General features: G+C 46.4%; 1 protein-coding gene across 1 annotated transcript in view; it reads left to right on the plus strand.

Annotated features, from left to right (window-relative positions):
- LOC138541759 (bromodomain testis-specific protein-like) overlaps positions 1-19744 on the plus strand; it is a 2079689-nt gene that overhangs the window by 111412 nt on the left and 1948533 nt on the right. Inside the window, exon 2 of the mRNA XM_069641783.1 lies at positions 1184-1443. Coding sequence (XP_069497884.1) covers positions 1249-1443 — 195 coding nt within the window. The 5' untranslated portion in view covers positions 1184-1248. The remainder of the gene's footprint in view (positions 1-1183; positions 1444-19744) is intronic.

The following is a 19744-nucleotide window of genomic DNA, read 5'->3' on the forward strand; positions in this document are numbered from 1 at the left end:
CAACACATTTCAAAATGTGTTTAATTTTTATATTTTTTTCATTTTATTTTAACCTTGAGAATGGAGCCACCTATTGTTCGGGAGGGGAGTGGGTCGCATATGTTTATCAGGGTTGGGACTGAAGTAGATGCGCTCCTGCCTTATTTACTGTTGTTAACTCATCAAGGTAGGTTCCGTTTCCTGCTGGCCAAATCGGCATTGGCAATGCCGACAGTTTTGGCTTTTGTGTAGGCATGGAATAGGCCTTTGCCAGGCAGAGCAATACCGCTACTATCTGGCTATAAAATGACAGTAGCTGGGAAATGGGGTTATTACTGTGATATTTGCATGGCATTTGCCATGCACTGGTATCTCATTCCCATATGAACACAGATGGCATTTGTCAATGTTTTTTATAACAGGACTGCAATGCAAATAACAGATATACATGAGGTGGTGGAAGGCACATTTGGTTAAGACTTTTTCACCAGTGGTGCATTTACCACTGCAATTATTCCTTTTACTCACAGCAGACTGCTTAGGAGATGGAAAATGCAACTTCTGTAATGGACAGCCCATGTCTAGAGGACGGAAAAGCTGTTTTGTGACACTTGGAGCTCCCATACAGGTCAGCCTTCTGCTGGTTCCTTTGGTTGCTTAAGATAACCAGCACGGTCCTCTTTCGGCAGGTTTGTCCTGAACCACACCACCAAATAGTTGCCAGCCACCCTTCAGCCTCATCCTGCTATGTAGGTTTCAGAGGAGCAATCTACTAAACTGACAACTCGGGCGATGGGCCTCTGCAGCTTGTAGGTCATCACTCGTTGGTGTTGATGTTTTGTCTCCTGGTCAAGCTCCCTCCAATTGCTAAAAGTGCGAAAAGAAGTTGCCTCTTCAATCAGTCTCCTAACTTTTTTTAGTGCTTGTCTTGGGTAGCATCCTAAACCTATGGCATTCCTTTTTTACATGGGATTAAAAAGCACAGCCAGTTCAAGGAGTTCAGTGTACTGTTTTTGGGAGGGTTTAGCAATCCCATTAGCCAGTCACGCTAGAGGTCATGCCCTACTCTAGATTTAACCTGGGTTAGCAAGCTTTCTTAAAGTAAATGCTTTTTTGGAGTTCTACTCCCTGTTCTAGATGTGTTTTTGTTTTTTTTCTTTATTTTTTGGTAGTGATATTTTTTTTGTTTGTTTTTGTTTTTCAGGATGATTTTAATCTGAGACGGCAGTAAATTCAAAACAAGAACGTGAAAATAAAGTTGGTAGAACAATGTCCGTCCCAAGAAGGCATCTTCAAGCAGTAATTGGCAATCCTCCTCCACCGGAATATGTTAATCCACGTAAAAATGGGCGCTTAAGTAATCAACTTCAGTATTTAGAAAAAGTGGTCTTCAAGGCTCTGTGGCGACACAATTTTTCTTGGCCATTTCAGCAACCTGTAGATGCCGTTAAACTAAACATTCCAGTAAGAAAAATGTAATTACTGTACATAAAAAAATGTCATTGTAGGTCTTCAAAACTGTTTGTTTACTTATCAGAATACAGATCATCCAGTTTTAGGATTCAAAACTTTTTTTTTTTTAAATGGTATGGGGCATACATATACTGAGGAAAACAATATAGCGCCAATCTCCACTTATGCAGATGTGCTCTTAATGAATAGATGGATGCATATCTCTGCATCAACTGCTAATTTAAATGGCAGAAATGCTCAGACGCAATAGGCAACTGTGCAGATTCACTCCCCACCTCCAGAAGAATCACGAGAGCCAGAAAATCCACCTATACGGAAATTGGACTTGCTGGAAATATTATGGGGAATTAAAAGATATCAAAGACAGCGCCTCAGATCTGGTTAAGTCCATAGCGGACCTTAACGAGGGTGTCCTGGCGGTGGAGAGGAGAGTTGATGATGTGGAAACAGTGGCCGAACAAATACAGGAAAGGGACGATATGGCCAGGAGGGTACTAGAATTAGAACAACAAATGGACCGCGTCCAGATCAAACAAGAGGATGCCGAAAACAGGTTCAGGTGGAATAATATTCACATCCGTGGGATCCCGCAGTCCGTGGTGGACGCCGACCTACAACAGTATGTGGTAGACCTGTCTAAGCAAGTTCTGGGCTCAGAGGACGGCAGGGACATAGTCCTGGATCGCACGCACAGAGTCTATACCACGTACCGGCTCAACAGGAATCTGACTCCAGATGTGCTCACACAGATGCATCTGTTTCAGCTGAAGGAAGAGATAATGCGGGCGGCCCGTAAAAGAGAGCCAATATGCTTTAGTGCTACACCAATCTAGTTATATCAAGATCTGGCCCAGGCCACTCTCATGAAGCAGAAACTCCTGAGAGTAGTTACGGACTGGCTGAGAACAAGGAAGGTGCGATATTGATGGGCGTTTCCGAATGGGCTTCGGTTTGAATGGAAGGGGCAATGCTCTACAATCACTGAGGAAGACGTGGAAGATCTCATGAGGGAGAATGGCGCGGATGGGACTAGGGACAAGGCGTGTCCCCCACCTGGCAGCAAGGGCATATCTGATGGGCTCGAGATTGAACAGTGGAAGCCGGCGCGGCCCCGTCCGAGAGGCCGCAATAAGGAGACTAAAGCAGCGCACCTTAGTGACGTAGCAACTTCCTGAGGGGAGCCAGCACATAGAACTGATTTGTTGAGGTTGCTGCGGTGGAGAAGGAGAGGGTGCCACAGTGAGACAAAGGGCTGAGTTCGCCTAGAGTAGGATGGATGGTTAGGCTCCTTGGAGAGATGGCAGTGGGGGAGGGAGTGTGGGGAGGGTGCAAGTCTTCGGACCCCAATTCCCAGGTGGTGTTCGTACATCCGGTGATACATCTTGGTTATACCATGGTGGTAACTGTTAGTGTTGAAAGTTTGGGGGTTGGGATTTGTTGAGGAGATGAGGGGGGGGTAGCGGGGATTGGAACACAGGGTTCTTTGGTTGAGCGCTGGGCCACCACGGATGGACCTAATAAGGGAACTGGTAGGGTTTGCAACAGAGTTAATAGCACATACCTGAATTTTGACAATGGCTAATTTCACGTTTGTAACATTGAATGTCCAGGGGCTGAATTCCCCAATAAAACGGAAATTGATAATGAAGAGACTTGTCAAGCTTTGGTGGTATGATTGCAAGAAACGCACCTGCTCCCCGAGGATGAACACGATTCACGTCATAGAGCCTTCCCCATTCAATATTTTGCCTCCAGCGGAACCAAAAGGAAAGGGGTGGGCATACTGTTCGCCAAGGGTGTAAGCTCGAGGCAATTTTATAAAAAGGGACCCGGATGGCAGAAATATGGTCCTGGGAGGGCAACTGATGGGACAATTGGTCACGCTGGTATCGATCTACGCTCCCAATGAGAAATGGGACCGTTCTTACTGGGGCTACTGCCCAAAATCGCAGAATGGGGGGGGGGGGGGCAGGGCAGATCCTTATAGGGGGGATTTCAACTGCGTAGTGGATGCAACCATGGACAAAGACCCTGCCTGCTACCGTTGCGTATAACATCCACATAACAGCCCTAGCTACATTTCTGAGGGAATTGCATTTAATTGAAACATGGCGGTTTTTCCGTCTCTTGGACAGAACTTACACTCGTTACTCAGCAGTGCATAGGGGATTGTCCTGGCTTGATATGGTACTGATCTCAGATTCTATGGTGCCACAGGTTACCAGGTTGGCTATAGGGGTATGGTGTCTGTCTGATCATGCACCGGTTCTCCTGACCGTGGAACCAAAAGTTCAGCTCCCAAGAGTCTGAAGGCTATGACGCCTGAATGAGATGCTTAAGGATCAAGCCCTCAGGACAGGGATGGAAGAGGTCGTCAAAAATTATTTCAAACATCACGCAGGGGGTGGATTGGGGCACAACCTGGGATGCTAGCAAAGCAGTGGTACGGGGGGGGGAGTTAATTGCCCACACAAACTTCCTAAAACGGAAGGAGAATATGAAGAGGGACTTGGAAGCTAAACTGGCAACTGCCAAGGCACACTATAAGGACAAAGGGTCGCAAAAGGCTTGGCGGGTGTTCAAGAAAGCTAAGGTTGAGCTAGAGACTCTTCTCGCAGATGAGTCTGCTCAACTTTTACTCCGTACTAAGCAGACTTACTACATTAAAGGGGACAAATCAAACCGTTTCTTAGCAGCCAAATTAAGGAAGCGGAAAGCCCGCAATTACATTAAACAGCTTTAACACCCCAGGGGGGGGGAACTGATGGGATGGGAGGGGAGAAAGAGATCGCCGAAATTATGCACTCATTTTACACGGATAACCTGAAGGGGCACAATCTAGAAAGCGAGGCACAAGTGGAATTTCTGGATCGAATCGCACTTCCATGTATCTCGGAAGCAGATAGGCAAGTGCTGGAGGCGCCGAATTCGGAGGAGAAGGTGGGAGAGGTTATAACGGCCATGAAGGGGCACAAATCTCCGGGTCCTGATGGATTGTGTAACGCGTATTCTAAAACGTTTACAGCCTTCCTAGTGAGCCCCTTTAACGAAACCCTTTAATCATATTAGAGACACAGGGAAGACCTCTGGGGATATGGGCCCAGCCACCACGGTTCTCCTCTTTAAACCTGATAGACCTGAAAGATTGTGCAAGCTACCGCCCTATCTCCCTGTTGAATGGGGATGCATACATTTACTCCACGATCCTAGCCCGAAGACTGGCGAACATACTCCCCAAACTCATCCATCATGACCAGGCGGATTTTGTGAGGGCGCGCCACACGTATGACAACATAGTCAAGAGCCTAAAATTCCATTGAATGGGGAAGGAGGACGGGGCAACAGTTCTCAGCGCTGCCGCTGGATGCGTCTAGGGCTTTCGATAGTCTATATTGGGGCTTTCTGCGTTTGACCCTTGAGAAATGTGGATGTGGGCCGGTTTTCACCCGCATTGTCCTAGCAAACTATGAGAGTCCCACCACATGCCTGATGATCAACGGCCAACTTACTGACCGGATCCGGAAAGGAACGAGACTGGGATTTACTCTCTCCCCGTTGATTTTCCCCATGGCTATGGAGCCTCTGGCACAGAGGGTGCAGGATGAACATGGAATCCGGGAGGTCGAGACGGGCAATAGTGGCAATCAAAAGATAGCCCTCTATGCAGACATTCTGCTGTTTCTGAAGGATTCAGCGTGCTCCCTCCCAGAGGCAAAAGAACTACTGGATCAATTTGCCATGGTCTCAGGCTTCCATATTAACTATCCCAAGTCCAAGGCACTCAACATCACTGAAGACCCGGGACAGACATTAGAATGGGGGAGGCAATTCCCGCTTAAATGGGAACAAGGATCCATTAAGTACTTGAGAATAAACGTAACTCTGACATATGGGCCAATATCCTGGGGCTGCTGAAATCTCTAATAGAGGACCTTAAAAGGTGGGACATGCAAGAACTATCTTGCTTAGCACGTATTACGGTGGTCAAGATGTCCCTTCTCCCCAGGTTCCTATATGTAATTATGAATTTCATTTGGAAAAGGAAAAAGCCAAGGGTCCTCAGGAAGATCCTGTTCCGACCTCCAGCATTAGGGGGTTAGAAGTACCAGATTTCGGCAGGTATCTAGGAGCAGCACAAATGGCGCTAATGCTGCAATGGCCTTCCCGCAAAAATCAAAACCGATGGGTAACTCTTCAATTGTAAGCAACTACTATCCCGTTGGAGTGTCTGGGGTTCCTGGCAGCATGGCATAGGGGCAGCAGGGGTATGGTTAGAAACCACGAAAACCACACTATGGTATTGGGATAAAATGTTACGCGGGCAGGGGATAATGATAGGTGGGGGCCCGCTCACGCTGGTGGCCTATAACCCAGACTTTACACCCGGCATGGAACCTAATTTCTGGGCACACTGGAAAGGGGGGGGGGCATCCTTGAGGCTAGAAGACTTTTACACAGAGGGGTCCCCAGTGACATTCCAAGAGTGCAGAGAGAGATTCCACATCCCCGAAAGTGAGAGTTTTCGCTATACTCGGGTGATTCATTGGATCACAAATACGGCAGTAAAGGTACTCTGGATCGAAAGGGGTTGGATCTCACGATAAGAGAGGGGGAGCCAGGGAAAGGTGTGACAAGACTATATCGATTATTGGACGGGGCGGGCCCATAGGAAATTCTCCCATACATGCGAAGTGGGAAGTAGAAGTGGGGAAGTAGAAGTGGGGAAGTCAATATCAGGGGAAACCTGGAGCCAAGTTTGGCGCAGAGCCGCTAAAAGTTCGAAATGTGTCTCTATCAAAGAGGCGGCATACAAGATCTGTTCACGGTGGTACATGACACCGCAGCGACTGCACTCTATCAAATCAAGCTACCTCGCAACATGTTGGAGGGGCTGTGGGCAGGTGGGGGATTTGATTCACATGTGGTGGTCTTGCCCAGTGGCAGAGACTACTGGAAGGAAATTCTGAGCCACATCAAGGGAGTAGTGGGGGTGCAATTACCCCTTGACCCGGCTGCGGTGCTCCTGGGGGAAGCAGTGGAAGGTCGTTATGCAAGCACTGTGAACATAGCCACCATGATGCTGAGCGTGGCTATAATCAACCTAGCGTATTTGTGGAAAAATAAGCAAGGTCTGGTGGTGGCCATGTGATGGGTGAGGTTATGGGGAGTACTGGCGATGGAGAAGGTCTCGGCGCTGGCATATGGTTCCTGCTCAAAATATCTGAATGTGTGGATGCCGCTCAACGACTTTATGGGGGACAGAGAACACGTTTTTCAAACCTAGGCTGCTGAGCAATGTTCCCATTGTGTGAAGATCGCCTCATGTGCAGACTCACCAGTAATGAACTCAAGGGTCGAGAGAAGGTGTTATTGCTCAACGACCGCAGCTAGACCAAACTAGCGGAAGTGGGTGGTGGGGGGGTGGGGAGTTGAAAGTTGAAATGTTAGAATTGTTACTCATGACCTGGCGTTAGACGAGGAAGATACCAGAAAATGGCAGAGGATGTAATGATGTATTATACTACATTAATATGAAAGTGTATTGTTGGCGCTCATGAGGAATACAAATAAAGTTTGTAAAAAAAAACATAAGGTTGTTTCTTGAGCATTGGCTTGAATTGTACTCCTTGAGCAGAACTGTAATCTGTGTAGACTGTTTACTGCTGATGATGGGATGCTGTGTGGGCTTGCACGTGCATTAGATTTAATTGATTGTACTCATTCAGTGAAGTGGGAATCCGTGCAGTCTGTTGCTGTTCACTTTCTGGGCCCTTTGGACTTCTGGGTAGTGCTGCTATAATCACACCTCTTTGCAGTAATATGTAGAGGGAGAGCAACTTTGTGACAGTTCCGATTGTGACAACTGAAGTCCGCCTTGTGCGTCTTGCTGCTGAGTGGAGGCAGAGTCTCGAATAACAGCAATGTAGATTTTGAAACTGAGAAAGGTGTGGGTATAGGAGCCTTAATTTTGAGTGACACCCAAAGGTCAGTTTGCATGTGGTGCAGCTGTGTGCAGGTGGATGCTCAAGGAGGCTGAAGATTGCTGCTGTGTCTAGTAAGGCAGGGGGTCTTTGAACACAAAAGGCCTTTAAGGTCATTTATAAACTTGGTTTGACAGTTGCAGGCATTGTGCTTGCAATGTTACCAATGCATATAGACGACCGTTTATGAATTTTTACCGGTAAACCTTTTTTTTCTGCTGCTGCAAGCCAGTGTATCGGCCCAGTGGTTTCCTTTACATTATGTTTGTTTTTTCTCACTAGTTTGACTGGATTCCAATTTAGACCACACTTAAATATAGTCTGAAGCTATTTTTGACTTTTTGCCATCTTGTCCTCATAGAATATCTGCCTAGGGTGATTTGTACTGCTGCTTGTCAATTTTGTTTTGGGTGTTGGGGTGCTTTGGAGTGCATTTGCCTTTCAATTGCAATGTCTTTGTAGGTTTCTGTTTTAGCACAAGTTTGACATTCAACAACTAGATAATTCGCATGGTTGCTGATACTTGATGGTGAAGCAGATTGCTGTTTGAAGTAGCATTGAAGTAGGTTCCCTGTAGCATTATTACATCATGTTTAGCGAGAAATTCATTCATTATTGGATTGTCCAGTTGTCCCCAAGCCCTGCAATATTCCATGAGAGAAAACGAATTGTAGAGTTTACACAAGGCAAAACCTTGGACTTGGAGTCTTGTGTTGTAGTGGAATCATCTTCTGCAGAGAGCCGTCCATGTTGGAACTGGAGACCGAGTCGCTGCCTGAATCTGGAACAACATCTTCACTTTTAGATTAACTGTTATAACCGTACAGTGTAGGTTCCTGGCAATGAATCGATCTACCTCATCCAGGGAATATGAAGGAGAAAATCTGTTCGGAAGAGGCAAGATATCTCTCTCTCTCCCACTGTACATGAAGGGGTTATTAAATGTTGCAACAAGTTTTCTTGTCCAAACTTTTAGGAGCCGGCCAACCCAGGGGACATGTCTCACCATACGTAGTGATTGTGGATTTGAGTTAATCCAATGTATACTATGATACATTATATGTGGCTGTAGGTTAATAGGAATTTGTTTGCAGCCTTGGGAAGAGGGCTCAAGTGACTCTACGTGTAATATTTAGATAACTTTAATATAACTCTTATTTGGTGAACTTTCAATTTTGTATGGTGCATTTCCAAGTATCCTGTGCTCCTGCCTTGGTTTGGCTGTTTCTTGATACAATTTATCAAGCTTTTCACTGACCAACATGAACATTGAGATGATCAGTCCTAGCCCTTTCACAATGGTGTTCTCAGTTGGCCGTCTCCCTTTTCAATAGTTCCATCATTGAAGGGGTTTTTTAGGTTCTCCCTTAGTGGAGCACCTGTTGGCTGAAGCAAGAATTTCATCAAAAAAAGTTTAGCTGCTTGTTTTGTGTGTTGGGGTGGGGGTATTTCCTTATTAGGTGGAGGTGAAGTAACCCTAGCGGGGTTGTTCTCATCAGGGAGATCACCAATGCAAAGGGTTCGTTTGTTGAGTGTCAAAAGATTACTGGATCATTTGTTCATTTAACCCTCTCTTTCTGTAGCTCTACCCTTATTGCCATTCTTGTCTGAACTCGGGTGTTCCAGATTGAAATCTCTGTACCTGTAGGTCCCCCAAGGCCCACCTTAGGTAGAGATGCAATTGTCAATGGCAGGCAGTCTTTTGCTCTTTGGTTGTCCCGGAAGGAGAGTCATCTGCTTTCTTTTTAGTCATGGTGGTATTAAATCCACAGGCAGAGCAGTGGGTTAGCAACAACTGAAAGTTTGAGGGATACCCTCCCTCACCCAGACTTTCCTCCAGCAAATCTGAAGATCTTTAGCACAATATGATGCATCCAAATGAATAGATCTACTTGTTGATGGCAATGAGCAGAATGCAACATTGACACAGCCAAAGTGTTGAGAGAGATTCTGAGTGCAGTAGTGCTTTGGTCCAAAGTGCACTATATAAGTGGAATGGGAGTCATGCAGTCGCGTGCTGAACCTGGGTTTAAAATAAAAAAATAGTATTGCCACTTATACCATTAACAGGGAAGTTCCAGTGAACCAGCATATGGCGAAATTCTAATACTTGCCTTTCAAATTAGGCCAGTTACTTAGTTGCTCTCAGAAGAAAAAATATCTTGTTGTAAATGCAGTACAGAGGGACGTTCAAGCACCTAGGTAAAACTACTGGCCGCAGTCGTTCTTTGCTTCGCCTCCATATGCGCTACTTCTGTCCCCAGATCACCATGTTCTTGGCCTCAAGGCTGCAGCAAGAGGATAACTGCGGAATATGTCTTGAGAAAATATATCTGCTAGTTGTCAACTCAGACCCAACATTATTGGGGGTTTGCAGCATGCTCCAGAAGTTGAATGTAGCCTAAACAAGAGGCAGGCACTTATACTAGATGACAATACGTAATTCGCTTCATGCACTGATGTCTTCACCTCAGACACATATCCCACTCCGTGTTAGGACAGTTTTTGTAAAGTCCAACTAAGGGCTGCATAAAGCCATACACCTGAGACAGTACATATGCTCTATTCTAAGTTTGAGGCTGTAACACTTTAGTATGTTGGTAGCATGGACAGAGAAGCCCGGCTTATCTTAGAGGGGACTGTAGCTTGGTACAAAGAAATTCTAGCATACATATGGTTCCAAAGAAATATTGAAACACTATGCATTGTTAAAATAAAGGGTTTATTTAAATACAAGTAGGTAATGTTAAATCTTGGGGAAGTAAGTACTATCACATATCATATAAACACAATTATAAAAACCAACTTAAAACATATATCAAAGAATAACCTTATTAAGAATAGCAATCAGCAGCTCAAGGTGAGTGAAACCTATAACCCATTCAGAATGGCAATTGTTGGGCAAGCTTGTTTGCAGTACCCTGTTGGAGACAGCACCAGCTTTGTACTCTTGGCAATAGTAACCCAACCTTTGGTATAAGCATGTACATGTGAAGCCGCGCAGGGAAGGCCCGGATGCAAAGCCAACGTCTCTCTCGGCAGCTCTGCTGCGAGGGATCAAGCATTTGCCTGCTGCTACTGCCGCCACACCTACTTTGCAAACCACAGAGGATCTGCTGCCTGCTGAATCCCCATGAGTCCCCATTGAGGGCCACGAGACTCCGACTATCCACAAAATGGCCGCCGCCATGGGAGTCATGGCAATGGCACCAACACCCTCAGCCCGGATTGGGCCCCACACCTCGCGGTGCCCTCCCCTCCCGCTTTAAAGGGAGGAGAGGAACCGGCAGGCGAAGCCACGCAGGGGAAGGCCCGGAGGCAAGGCCCACGTCCCTCTCAGCAGCTCTCCGCTGCTCGACGGCACTCTGGGTGCCTGGAAGTTCTTCCCCAAGGTAAGGCTGGAAGCCACTCCACGCGTGTCCCAGCGTGTGCACCACAGCCCCATATGAGAAAGGTTGCAGCCTGCACACATCACTCCTACCCGTGCCGCTCCAGAAATGCATGACTCCGGTCGCGCACGCATCCCACTGTGCCCCTCACCTACACTCTGAGTACGGCTGTCCATAATTCCAATGTCGGCCTTAGATCCAAGCCCAGCCCACGCCGCCCCCACTTCGCCCACCATTCCTCGTTGGCTATGGCTCTGAAACCTCACCGCACAGCTGAGTTGCCGCTGCAGCACACATTGTGGACCTTCACTGACACTCGCACTCTCAGCGTTAACAGTGCAGGGTCACCTGTAGGGGATGTCCAAAGCTCTGCCTCACTCAAGCATGCCCCCTAACAGCCCACACGCCTGCTCACGCTATTGGAGGAGGGTCTCTGTCCTTAGACGTAACTTCTCATGGACTACAGAACCCCTACCTGTCTCTTGCTCCCCCCCATTGCACATGCAGCACCCACTCTGAGTCGCGTGAGGCGCCCATGCCCGTCATTGCCGCTGATATTCACCATGTGCCTGCGCCTGATGTATCTATGCCCAATGTTGTTTCTGCATTATGCACTGTCTGTGCCCTCTGAGGCGCCTATGCCTGGCACTGCCGCCGCTATTCACCATGTGCTGGGCCTGATGTATCTATGCCCAATGTTGTTTCTGCATTATGCACTGTCATTGCCCTTTGAGGCACCTATGCCTGGCACTCCCGCGCTATTCACCATGTGCCTGCGCCTGTTGTATCTATGCCCAATGTGGTTTCTGCACTATGCACTGTCTGTGCCTTCGGAGGAGCACACACTCCCTCACCCAGACTTTCCTCCAGCAAATCTGAAGATCTTTAGCACAATATGATGCATCCAAATGAATAGATCTCCTTGTTGATGGCAATGAGCAGAATGCAACATTGACACAGCCAAAGTGTTGAGAGAGATTCTGAGTGCAGTAGTGCTTTGGTCCAAAGTGCACTATAGAAGTGGAATGGGAGTCATGCAGTCGCGTGCTGAACCTGGGTTTAAAATAAAAAAATAGTATTGCCACTTATACCATTAACAGGGAAGTTCCAGTGAACCAGCATATGGCGAAATTCTAATACTTGCCTTTCTTATTAAGAATGCGGCACTAATGAAGGAAAAGCCAGCCAGCTGTAGTAAACAAAAGCTACCGCTGGGTGGCTTTCCCTTCGTTAGTGCTGTAGGCGGAGGACGGGGACCGGAGACCAGAGCAGGAAAGCTGCAGCTGAATCTCGGTAAGTGCTATTTATATATTTTTTTTAAATTAGCACTAGCTGCGTTTCCGGGCTGGAGGAGCCCGGAAAACTTAGAAATAAAACCGCAGCTTTAAAAACGTTGTATTTATGTTTGCGGTCGCTTTTGAAGCGACCGCAAACATAAATACAACGTTATTGTGTTGGAAAACGCTGCGGTTTTTCTTTCCAAGTTTCTCAGGCTCCTCCGGCTCGGAGGAGCCTGAGAAACTTGGAAAGAAAAACCGCAGCGTTTTCCCATGTGCTTGCTTTTGCGAATTTTGAGCTTGAATAGCTCAATTTTACATAGGAAGTTTTAAAACAGAGAATGCTAGTATTTTTTTTTTTTTATGTTGCCTATCTATTTTTTAAATAATTTTTTACTAGACCATCCCTTTAATACTCCCGTACTGCATACAGTGTTGACTTGTAACCATGAGACCTCTGGTCGCCGTCTTTTAAACTAATCACAATTGCTTAAAATCTCTTGTAACAGCACCTCGATGCCTCCGGGCTGCAAGTGCGCTTTACAAATGCAACTAAATAAAATAAATAAATACACAAGTCGGTAGAGTGACTGAGCAGCCAGTCTTAACTCAAGAGGGGGTCAGTGTGAGCTGTAGGGTTGTTACACAGCAATTCACAGTGACAGTTATCCAAATACACTTACAGACCAGGTTTCTTGATGAAACAATTATTAACTTAACAGTCAGTTGAATAAGCCCTATTTAGAAGGAGGTAAATCTATGTAACACAAAAATATATTTCAAAATACACACGGTTTCTTTAAAGCAGTAGATGCCCTTTTGGGATGGCACACACACTTCTTACACCCTGAGGTGACTTTAGTAACTAGGACACTGTGGACAGTATATATCACTGGCACATTTAGAGCAATACTGAGTTTGATGTCGAAAGGGAAAGGTTTTGGAGTAAAACAATACAGGTAACTACTTTTGAACATTCAATGCAAAATAAATTAGCCCTTTCCCAGCTCCACGTTATCTAATGTGTGACTTTTGTTGAGGGATAGTTAAAGCACAAAGTCAGAGGTAAGAATAGTCTTTCAGGGAGCCAGGACAATGTTGTTTGAGCAAAATTCTAGGTGAGCTGAATCACTTCTTGTAGGTAGATAGAAAATCTTGCACAAAGTTTTAGAAGTCTTTGTAGAAAATTAAATCGCTGTAGGGCCACAAGCTGGGAGGCTTGAGGGGCAAAGCTGCAAGCAACTCTGCAAAAGCAACCAAGACAAATCTCAACTGAGAACTAGCAGGGTTACACAACAAGAGGTAAGTATCACATGGTTTTACAGTACCTTTTAGTTTGAAGAAATTGGTTCCAGCTGGCTTCTGTTCCTGTGTAGGTCTGCAGATCCTGTTCCTGGGCCTCAGTCGGGAGGACTCCTGCACTAAGAATGGAAGGTCGGCGGTAACAATGGGTAAAGTTCAGATCAGCAGCACTTCGTGGATTCAGCTCCTCGCCGCTCTCGCAAATGGCACCACTGCGATTCTCGGATACCTTATGGACTTTCCTCGCATCTGGGTTACAACACTCTGAGGTGGCGAAGGCTTGGTCAGTCCTGCTTCTTGGGAGACTGGATGCTCTTCCTGGAGCTCGGGTCCGACTTAAAAATGATGCACTCGATCTGGTGTTCCTCTCCCTGGCAATCGGTTCCTGCAGCAGCAATGGAAGTACAGCCAGCTCCGAGAGGATGTCCAGATGAGTTTGCTTTGGGGTTGATTGGTCCCACCAACCCAAGGGGAGAAGTCGTCCTTGCAGGGCTTCTCTAGTCGAGGTGAATTCGGTGCTTCAGCAATGCAGCAGGGCTTCACCGGGCAAACCAACGGTCCAGGAGTTGCAGCAAGCGTCTCTTCCAAGTTCTTCTTCGGATTCCTTTGTCCAGTGGTCGACTCTGCCTTCCAGGCAAAAGACCTTGCCTTTTATGCAGGTTTCTCCCATTCATTTGCAGCCTAGCTGTCAATCACAGAGCAGGGACAGCCAGCCAATCAACTTTGGGTGCATTACTGTAACCAAGGGGATTAAGCAAAGGGAGTTTCGGGCGCCTCCCTCACTTCCTGCCCTGCCAGACACGATGGAGCCGGAGGTGGGCTTCAGCAGTTGACCCCGCCAAAGATCAAACGAAAAAAGGGACCAAACCTGGTTTGGCATGCAAGTGTAAATCTCAAGAAGGACCTTCCCAAGAAGAAATGCTGAAAAAAGAAGACGGGGCCATTTTGAAGAAATTGGCACCCATGCGTGCTTTACTGCAGCTGCAATTGCAGCCCGCGGTAGAAACACTCAATGGTAGTAAAATGTTAACTACTGCCACCAGCCATTAATTGTAGAAAGGGTAACAAACATGTTGCATGAGAAACTAGACAAAGGGGATACTAAGTAACCACTCCAGCACTCTATTGTATGATGTGTGTGCTGGGTCTAGAAAGTTACAATGTAAGTAAAGTCAATTTCACTTCACTGCTCTTGGAAACAGTAATTAATCCAAGAGAAGGTATTTAAACTTTAGGGAAATCCGAAAAACTTCCCTGAGCCACTGCACTGAAGGTGCTGTGTGACACAATGTAAAAAGATGATGCCTATGGAGTTTGTCAGACTGCAAAAACTAAAAGAAACGCAGTTCAAATCGCAGAAAAACACATGAGATGGTGGGAAAAAAGTCTCTCTCTCTCCAGGATAAAAATGTACCTAAAGTCCAGCAAAGGTGCTGGTGGGGTGGTCTCTAAGGTAGAAGGGGAATTGGCACATTTCTGAGAATTCTCCCTTTCTCCCTAACGGCAATCGGCTATTCTTGGGGAGCAAAACAAGGTTATGTATACTTTTAGAATGCAATCCGTATTTCAAGGGTAGTAGACTGTCAGTCTTGCAGTGACACTGAGTTACAGAAATCACTTAACAAACCAACCCTTTTACAAGTATACACCTTGCACAATTACTTTTTTGAACACATGTCATAGCTAGTAAAGTAACTCACTTTCTGGAGGGGCCTCAAGCTACTCAAGGATAAGTTTGAACAATCAATACATTTTAGAATGCACTAATCAATTCAGGGAAAGCAAAATCCGATCACATTTTGAGAAAGACACAATGCCTTTCTAGTTAAGTAATTGATTGAATAGGACATAAGTATGTGCTACCTTTATAGCTAGTTATTCCCAGTATAATTTTAAGAAGTGTACAATACAGTTTTTAAGAGAAGTAAGAACGTTAAGAAACTATTTATTCAGGACTGTCCTTTATGGTACTGGCCTGGTTTGAATCTTTAACTGAGTGTACTCAATCTCTTTCTTTGTCTTTTCGGTTTTCTCCTCTACCTCTTTCTTGTGGGTTTCTTTAGTGCTCCGTCTTGTCCCCTACACTGTTTAACGTGTATATTCAGCCCTTGGTCAAACTCATTCACTCCCACAACATTTGGTGCTACTCTTATGCTGATGATACGCAGACAATTGTTGGAATTGCTATTCATGAACAGTAGGCTGCGTCTCAGTTGCGGGGGTACCTTAGGCTTCTGCGGTTTCTCTCTGGAAGTCTGATTTCTGGCCTGCCTCTCTTGGCACACTTCCACGTCCTGTTCTAGTGTTGAGGGATCTTGGTGTTGGACTATGCACTTCACTTTCTCTTGACACACAGGTGGCTGCCGTCTGGGCATTTTAAACCTAAAATTTTCCAGAAAGTTATTCTGTTCATCCCCTCTTATCTACATGCACCTGTGCTCGCCACTCTTGTTTTGAGTGGAGTAGACTGCTGCAACTCGTTGTACTTGGCTCAGCCATAGTACTTGTTGAGGCAACTCCAGGCTCTACAAAATCCAGCAGCGCCACTAGTGTCCTGCTCCCTGTTTCTCTCTCGTCTCACCAGTTCTCAGTCAGTTTCATTGGCTTCCTATTGAGAAACATGTCCCGTTTAAATCTCTGTACTGTTATCCCCTTTCCTGGGGTTTTGCTTTCCTGTGTTGGCGGCTGTGCTTTTTCAGTAGCAGCTGCCAAGCTGTGAAACTCAATGCCGCGTAAATTACGGTTAGAGAGAATCATTTGGCATTTCGTCAATCTGTACACATTCTTCTCTTTTAGGTAGGCTACTGGATGGCCTGTGTTATGCTGGATGTACTTATAGCGCCAAGGTACTTGTTATAATTTCCATCAGAATCCTAACCAGTCCTTCCCGAGTCTATATAGCATGAGTTTTCTCAGAGGCAGAAGAGGGACACTAGTGGTCTAGGAGCCAGGCTTAGGCAGGTTAGGATAGGGTTCAGTTGCAGAAAACAAGTACGTTTTAGCTTCAGAGTTAAATTGTTCAGGGGCATCAAAGAATATTCCCTATATGCGTTCCAGAAATAGGCCTGGGCAAGTGGTATGGGCAAACTCCCAACCACACAAATCACCCCCTCAGCCTCACAGCATTCACACAAGAATTGACTTAAGTATTACCCAAGCCAACACAGAAATTTGGGAGAAAAGAGCTGAGTGGATGCCTTCAGGATGCATCAGCACAGTACCCTGTCCCTGAATTATTTGTCTGGAGACCCAAGACCTGGAAACTGGATGGGAACTTGCAGCAGCAATCATCTGAGGAGGCTTCCAGCAAAGGTTTCTTCAGATTCTCGTAGATCTGTGGATTGGGCACCCTTTTACAGGAGCCTGATGAACGTATATCGCCGGTCGGATTCTCTTCACTCTTGTTCCTGCACTCTGGTGAGGAGACTTCAGGAATTCTAATCCTGTCTCTGGAGGAGTCCACCAAAGTTTTGGACGGAATCTGACTTCAGAAGACCATGCACCACACAATTTATTTTTATTTCCATTTATAAAGCGCGCAGCTGCCCTAGGGCATCGTGGCGCTGTTACATCATATTCACTTGGGTGCAGGCAAAAACAGTGTACAGTTCTCCGTTCAGGGTCATACATATTAGGCGATAAACAGTTCCTTGGTTACAGTGGAACAAACTGTTATTTGAATAATATGGTTTTCAGAGCCTTTCTAAAGGCTAGGAGTGATGTTTCCTTCCTGAGTTTGGGGGGGTAGTAAGTTCCATGGTTTTGGTGCCAATACTTCAAAGCTAGTACCGCCGGCTTTGGCTCTGTTAAAGACAGGGACCGCGAGTTGGTCAGAGTAGAGTTCTCGCTTGGCTCTGAGTGATTGTGCAGGGTGTATCCGATCAGCTAGGTATCGGGGCGCTGATTGGGAAAGACATCTGTGTGATTGTGAGCGCCTTGAACAATATGCGTTCTTTGATAGGGAGCCAGTGGGCATCTTGTCTGGCCTGGGAGATATGCTCTCCTGGGGATACTGAGAGCAGCTCGGAGAGCATTATTTTGCGCAATTTGTAGCCTGTTATTGTTCTTGGCAACCGTACCTAGCAGAAGGACATTGCAATAGTCCAATTTGGCTCCTATGGTGGCTCTGGCAATGTTGAGACAGTTCTTGGCGGAGAGGTAGGGTTTTACCGCATTGATGATTTTAGTGTGAGCTGCTGATGAGATGGAGCTAATTTATCTATTCATGGAGAGGGTGGAGTCAAGAAAGACTCCCAGTGTTTTTACTGCAGCTGAGACTGGTATGACAGTGTTTTCAATGCTGAAATTCCTGTATTTGGTGTCCAGTTTTTTTAAGGTTTCCTTGGGGCCAACAATTAGGAGTTCGGTTTTATCCCCGTTAAGGCATAGACCGTTTGCCGCCATCCAGGCCTGGATGATTGCATATGTCTGCTGTAGTGTTCTGAGGTCTTTCTCGTAGTCCCCAGATAGAGGGAGAAGGATTTGTGTCGTCGGCATAATTGGTGAACGTTATGTTAAGACATTCCAGGTCATTAAATAATGGTAGGGTGAAGAGGTTATAGAGGGTTGGCGAGGTGCATGAGCCTTGAGGCACTCCACAGCTGATGGGTGAGGGAGTGGCTGATGCCTGGTCTGAGAAGACCCTTATGGCACGGCCCTCTAAGAAGGAAATTATCCATGTAGTGGCTTCATGAAAGAAGTGGGTAGAGTTAATGGGGTGGTGTCCTAGTGGTTTGTGGTCGACCAAGTCGAACGCTGCTGATAGGTCAAGGAGCAGGAGAAGCGCAGCTTTGCCTTTGTCCATGTTTTCTAGGAGCTGATTTTTTAAATCTAGCAAGACTGATTCTGTGCTGTGTCGTGGGCGAAACCCAGATTGTCTCTTGCCTGCAATGACTCGAGGTACCAGGGTATTGGCAGTTTGCAGCCCAGCAAGGACACAGCACTAGTGGGTCTCACCAGCCTCCTGGTATGATTAGTTGTTTCTGGGCCACCCAGATCGATTGGAAGGAACGGTTGCATCAGGCTCTCCTTACACAGCAGGCTCTCCGGTCGTTGGAAACCGCTATATATCTTTTTTTCATCTTCCTCTTTGGATTCAGCTCCAGTGGTCGACTTGTCAGCAGCTTCCAGGTTCAGAGTGTTTTTATACAGCACAACTTTGCAAACCCTCCCTGCAGTTTACTGAAAGGGGTAGCATGTCTGTCCAATCAGGACAGCCTGCCTCCCATTAGGAACTGGTTCCTTTTAGGCAAGGTGAAAGACAAGGGCTGCAGAGGTTTTGACTCCCTCACTTCCTGCCTTCTCAGCCACTCTACAGCCTAGGCGTGGAATATAAGGGATTTATGCCGGACAAAAAATTCATCCAAGGTCGTTCCCGCCTTGATTGGCAGGGGAAGACCTACGAAACAACAAGACAATGAGAAACTGCGAAAAAAAGGAGCCTACCATTCTAGCAGAATGGTGGCCCCTTTGTGCATTACTGAGGCTGATTTAACAGCCTGCGAGTAATAAGACGAAACGGTCACGAAGGTAAAACCACTGCCACCAGCCATTCAAGTAAACTTGCAATTGTAACAAAAATGTTACAGGTAAGTGAGAAAGGGGATGCATTGTATCCCCCCCCCCCAATTCAGCACCTTCGCCTTATGTGGAGTGCTGGCTCACTATATAAAATGTAAAGGGATGAACATCCCTGTCAACCCCCTCTGTGTTTACTGTGCTGGGCAGCCCCTTTTTAAAGTCTCCCCTCAGGCCCACTCCCTCACCCCCTAACCTGGCCTCCGACAGAGCCCCTTGGCCGCTCCACCCTCAAACATACTTCACTCCTGGTGGGGTGTTTTGTTTACTCTGTCCCCTTCATGCACGCCTTCGCGGTGATCTGCCTTATCAACACTGTGCAAGCCATCCGTCAATACAGCTTTATTGATCTGGTCGTGTCTCTCCCATCATTAATCCCCAGTATCGGCACTCCTCTACGCTTCCTCCTTTTCCCGGGAGTGGCCTCAAATACCTTGCTCTGCTGCAATCTTCCTCTCCTTAATTAGAAATGAGGAGGTCCTGTAGTCTTCATGTGCTTGGGTGTCTTTCGAGCAACCAAAGGGGTTCATGTTGCTACGAACCAATCCCACTGCACTTTTCACAAACCTCCTCCTGCCACATTTCCTGACGATGCCTAGTCTTACTGATCACTCTGTATAGTGGCTCTATTGTTTATTAAGAGAGTCAGGCAAACCATCGCATAAGGACATTGCAGACTGTTTCATCGGAGGTCTCTTTCACATAGTGCATTCTATTCAGCCTAAGATCTGTCACCAGCCAGAAAAGCTAACTGACCTAAAGGTTT

The sequence above is a fragment of the Ambystoma mexicanum genome, chromosome 1q (assembly GCF_040938575.1).
Source record: "Ambystoma mexicanum isolate Mex_15411 chromosome 1q, UKY_AmexF1_1, whole genome shotgun sequence".
NCBI classification, from domain to species: domain Eukaryota; kingdom Metazoa; phylum Chordata; class Amphibia; order Caudata; family Ambystomatidae; genus Ambystoma; species Ambystoma mexicanum.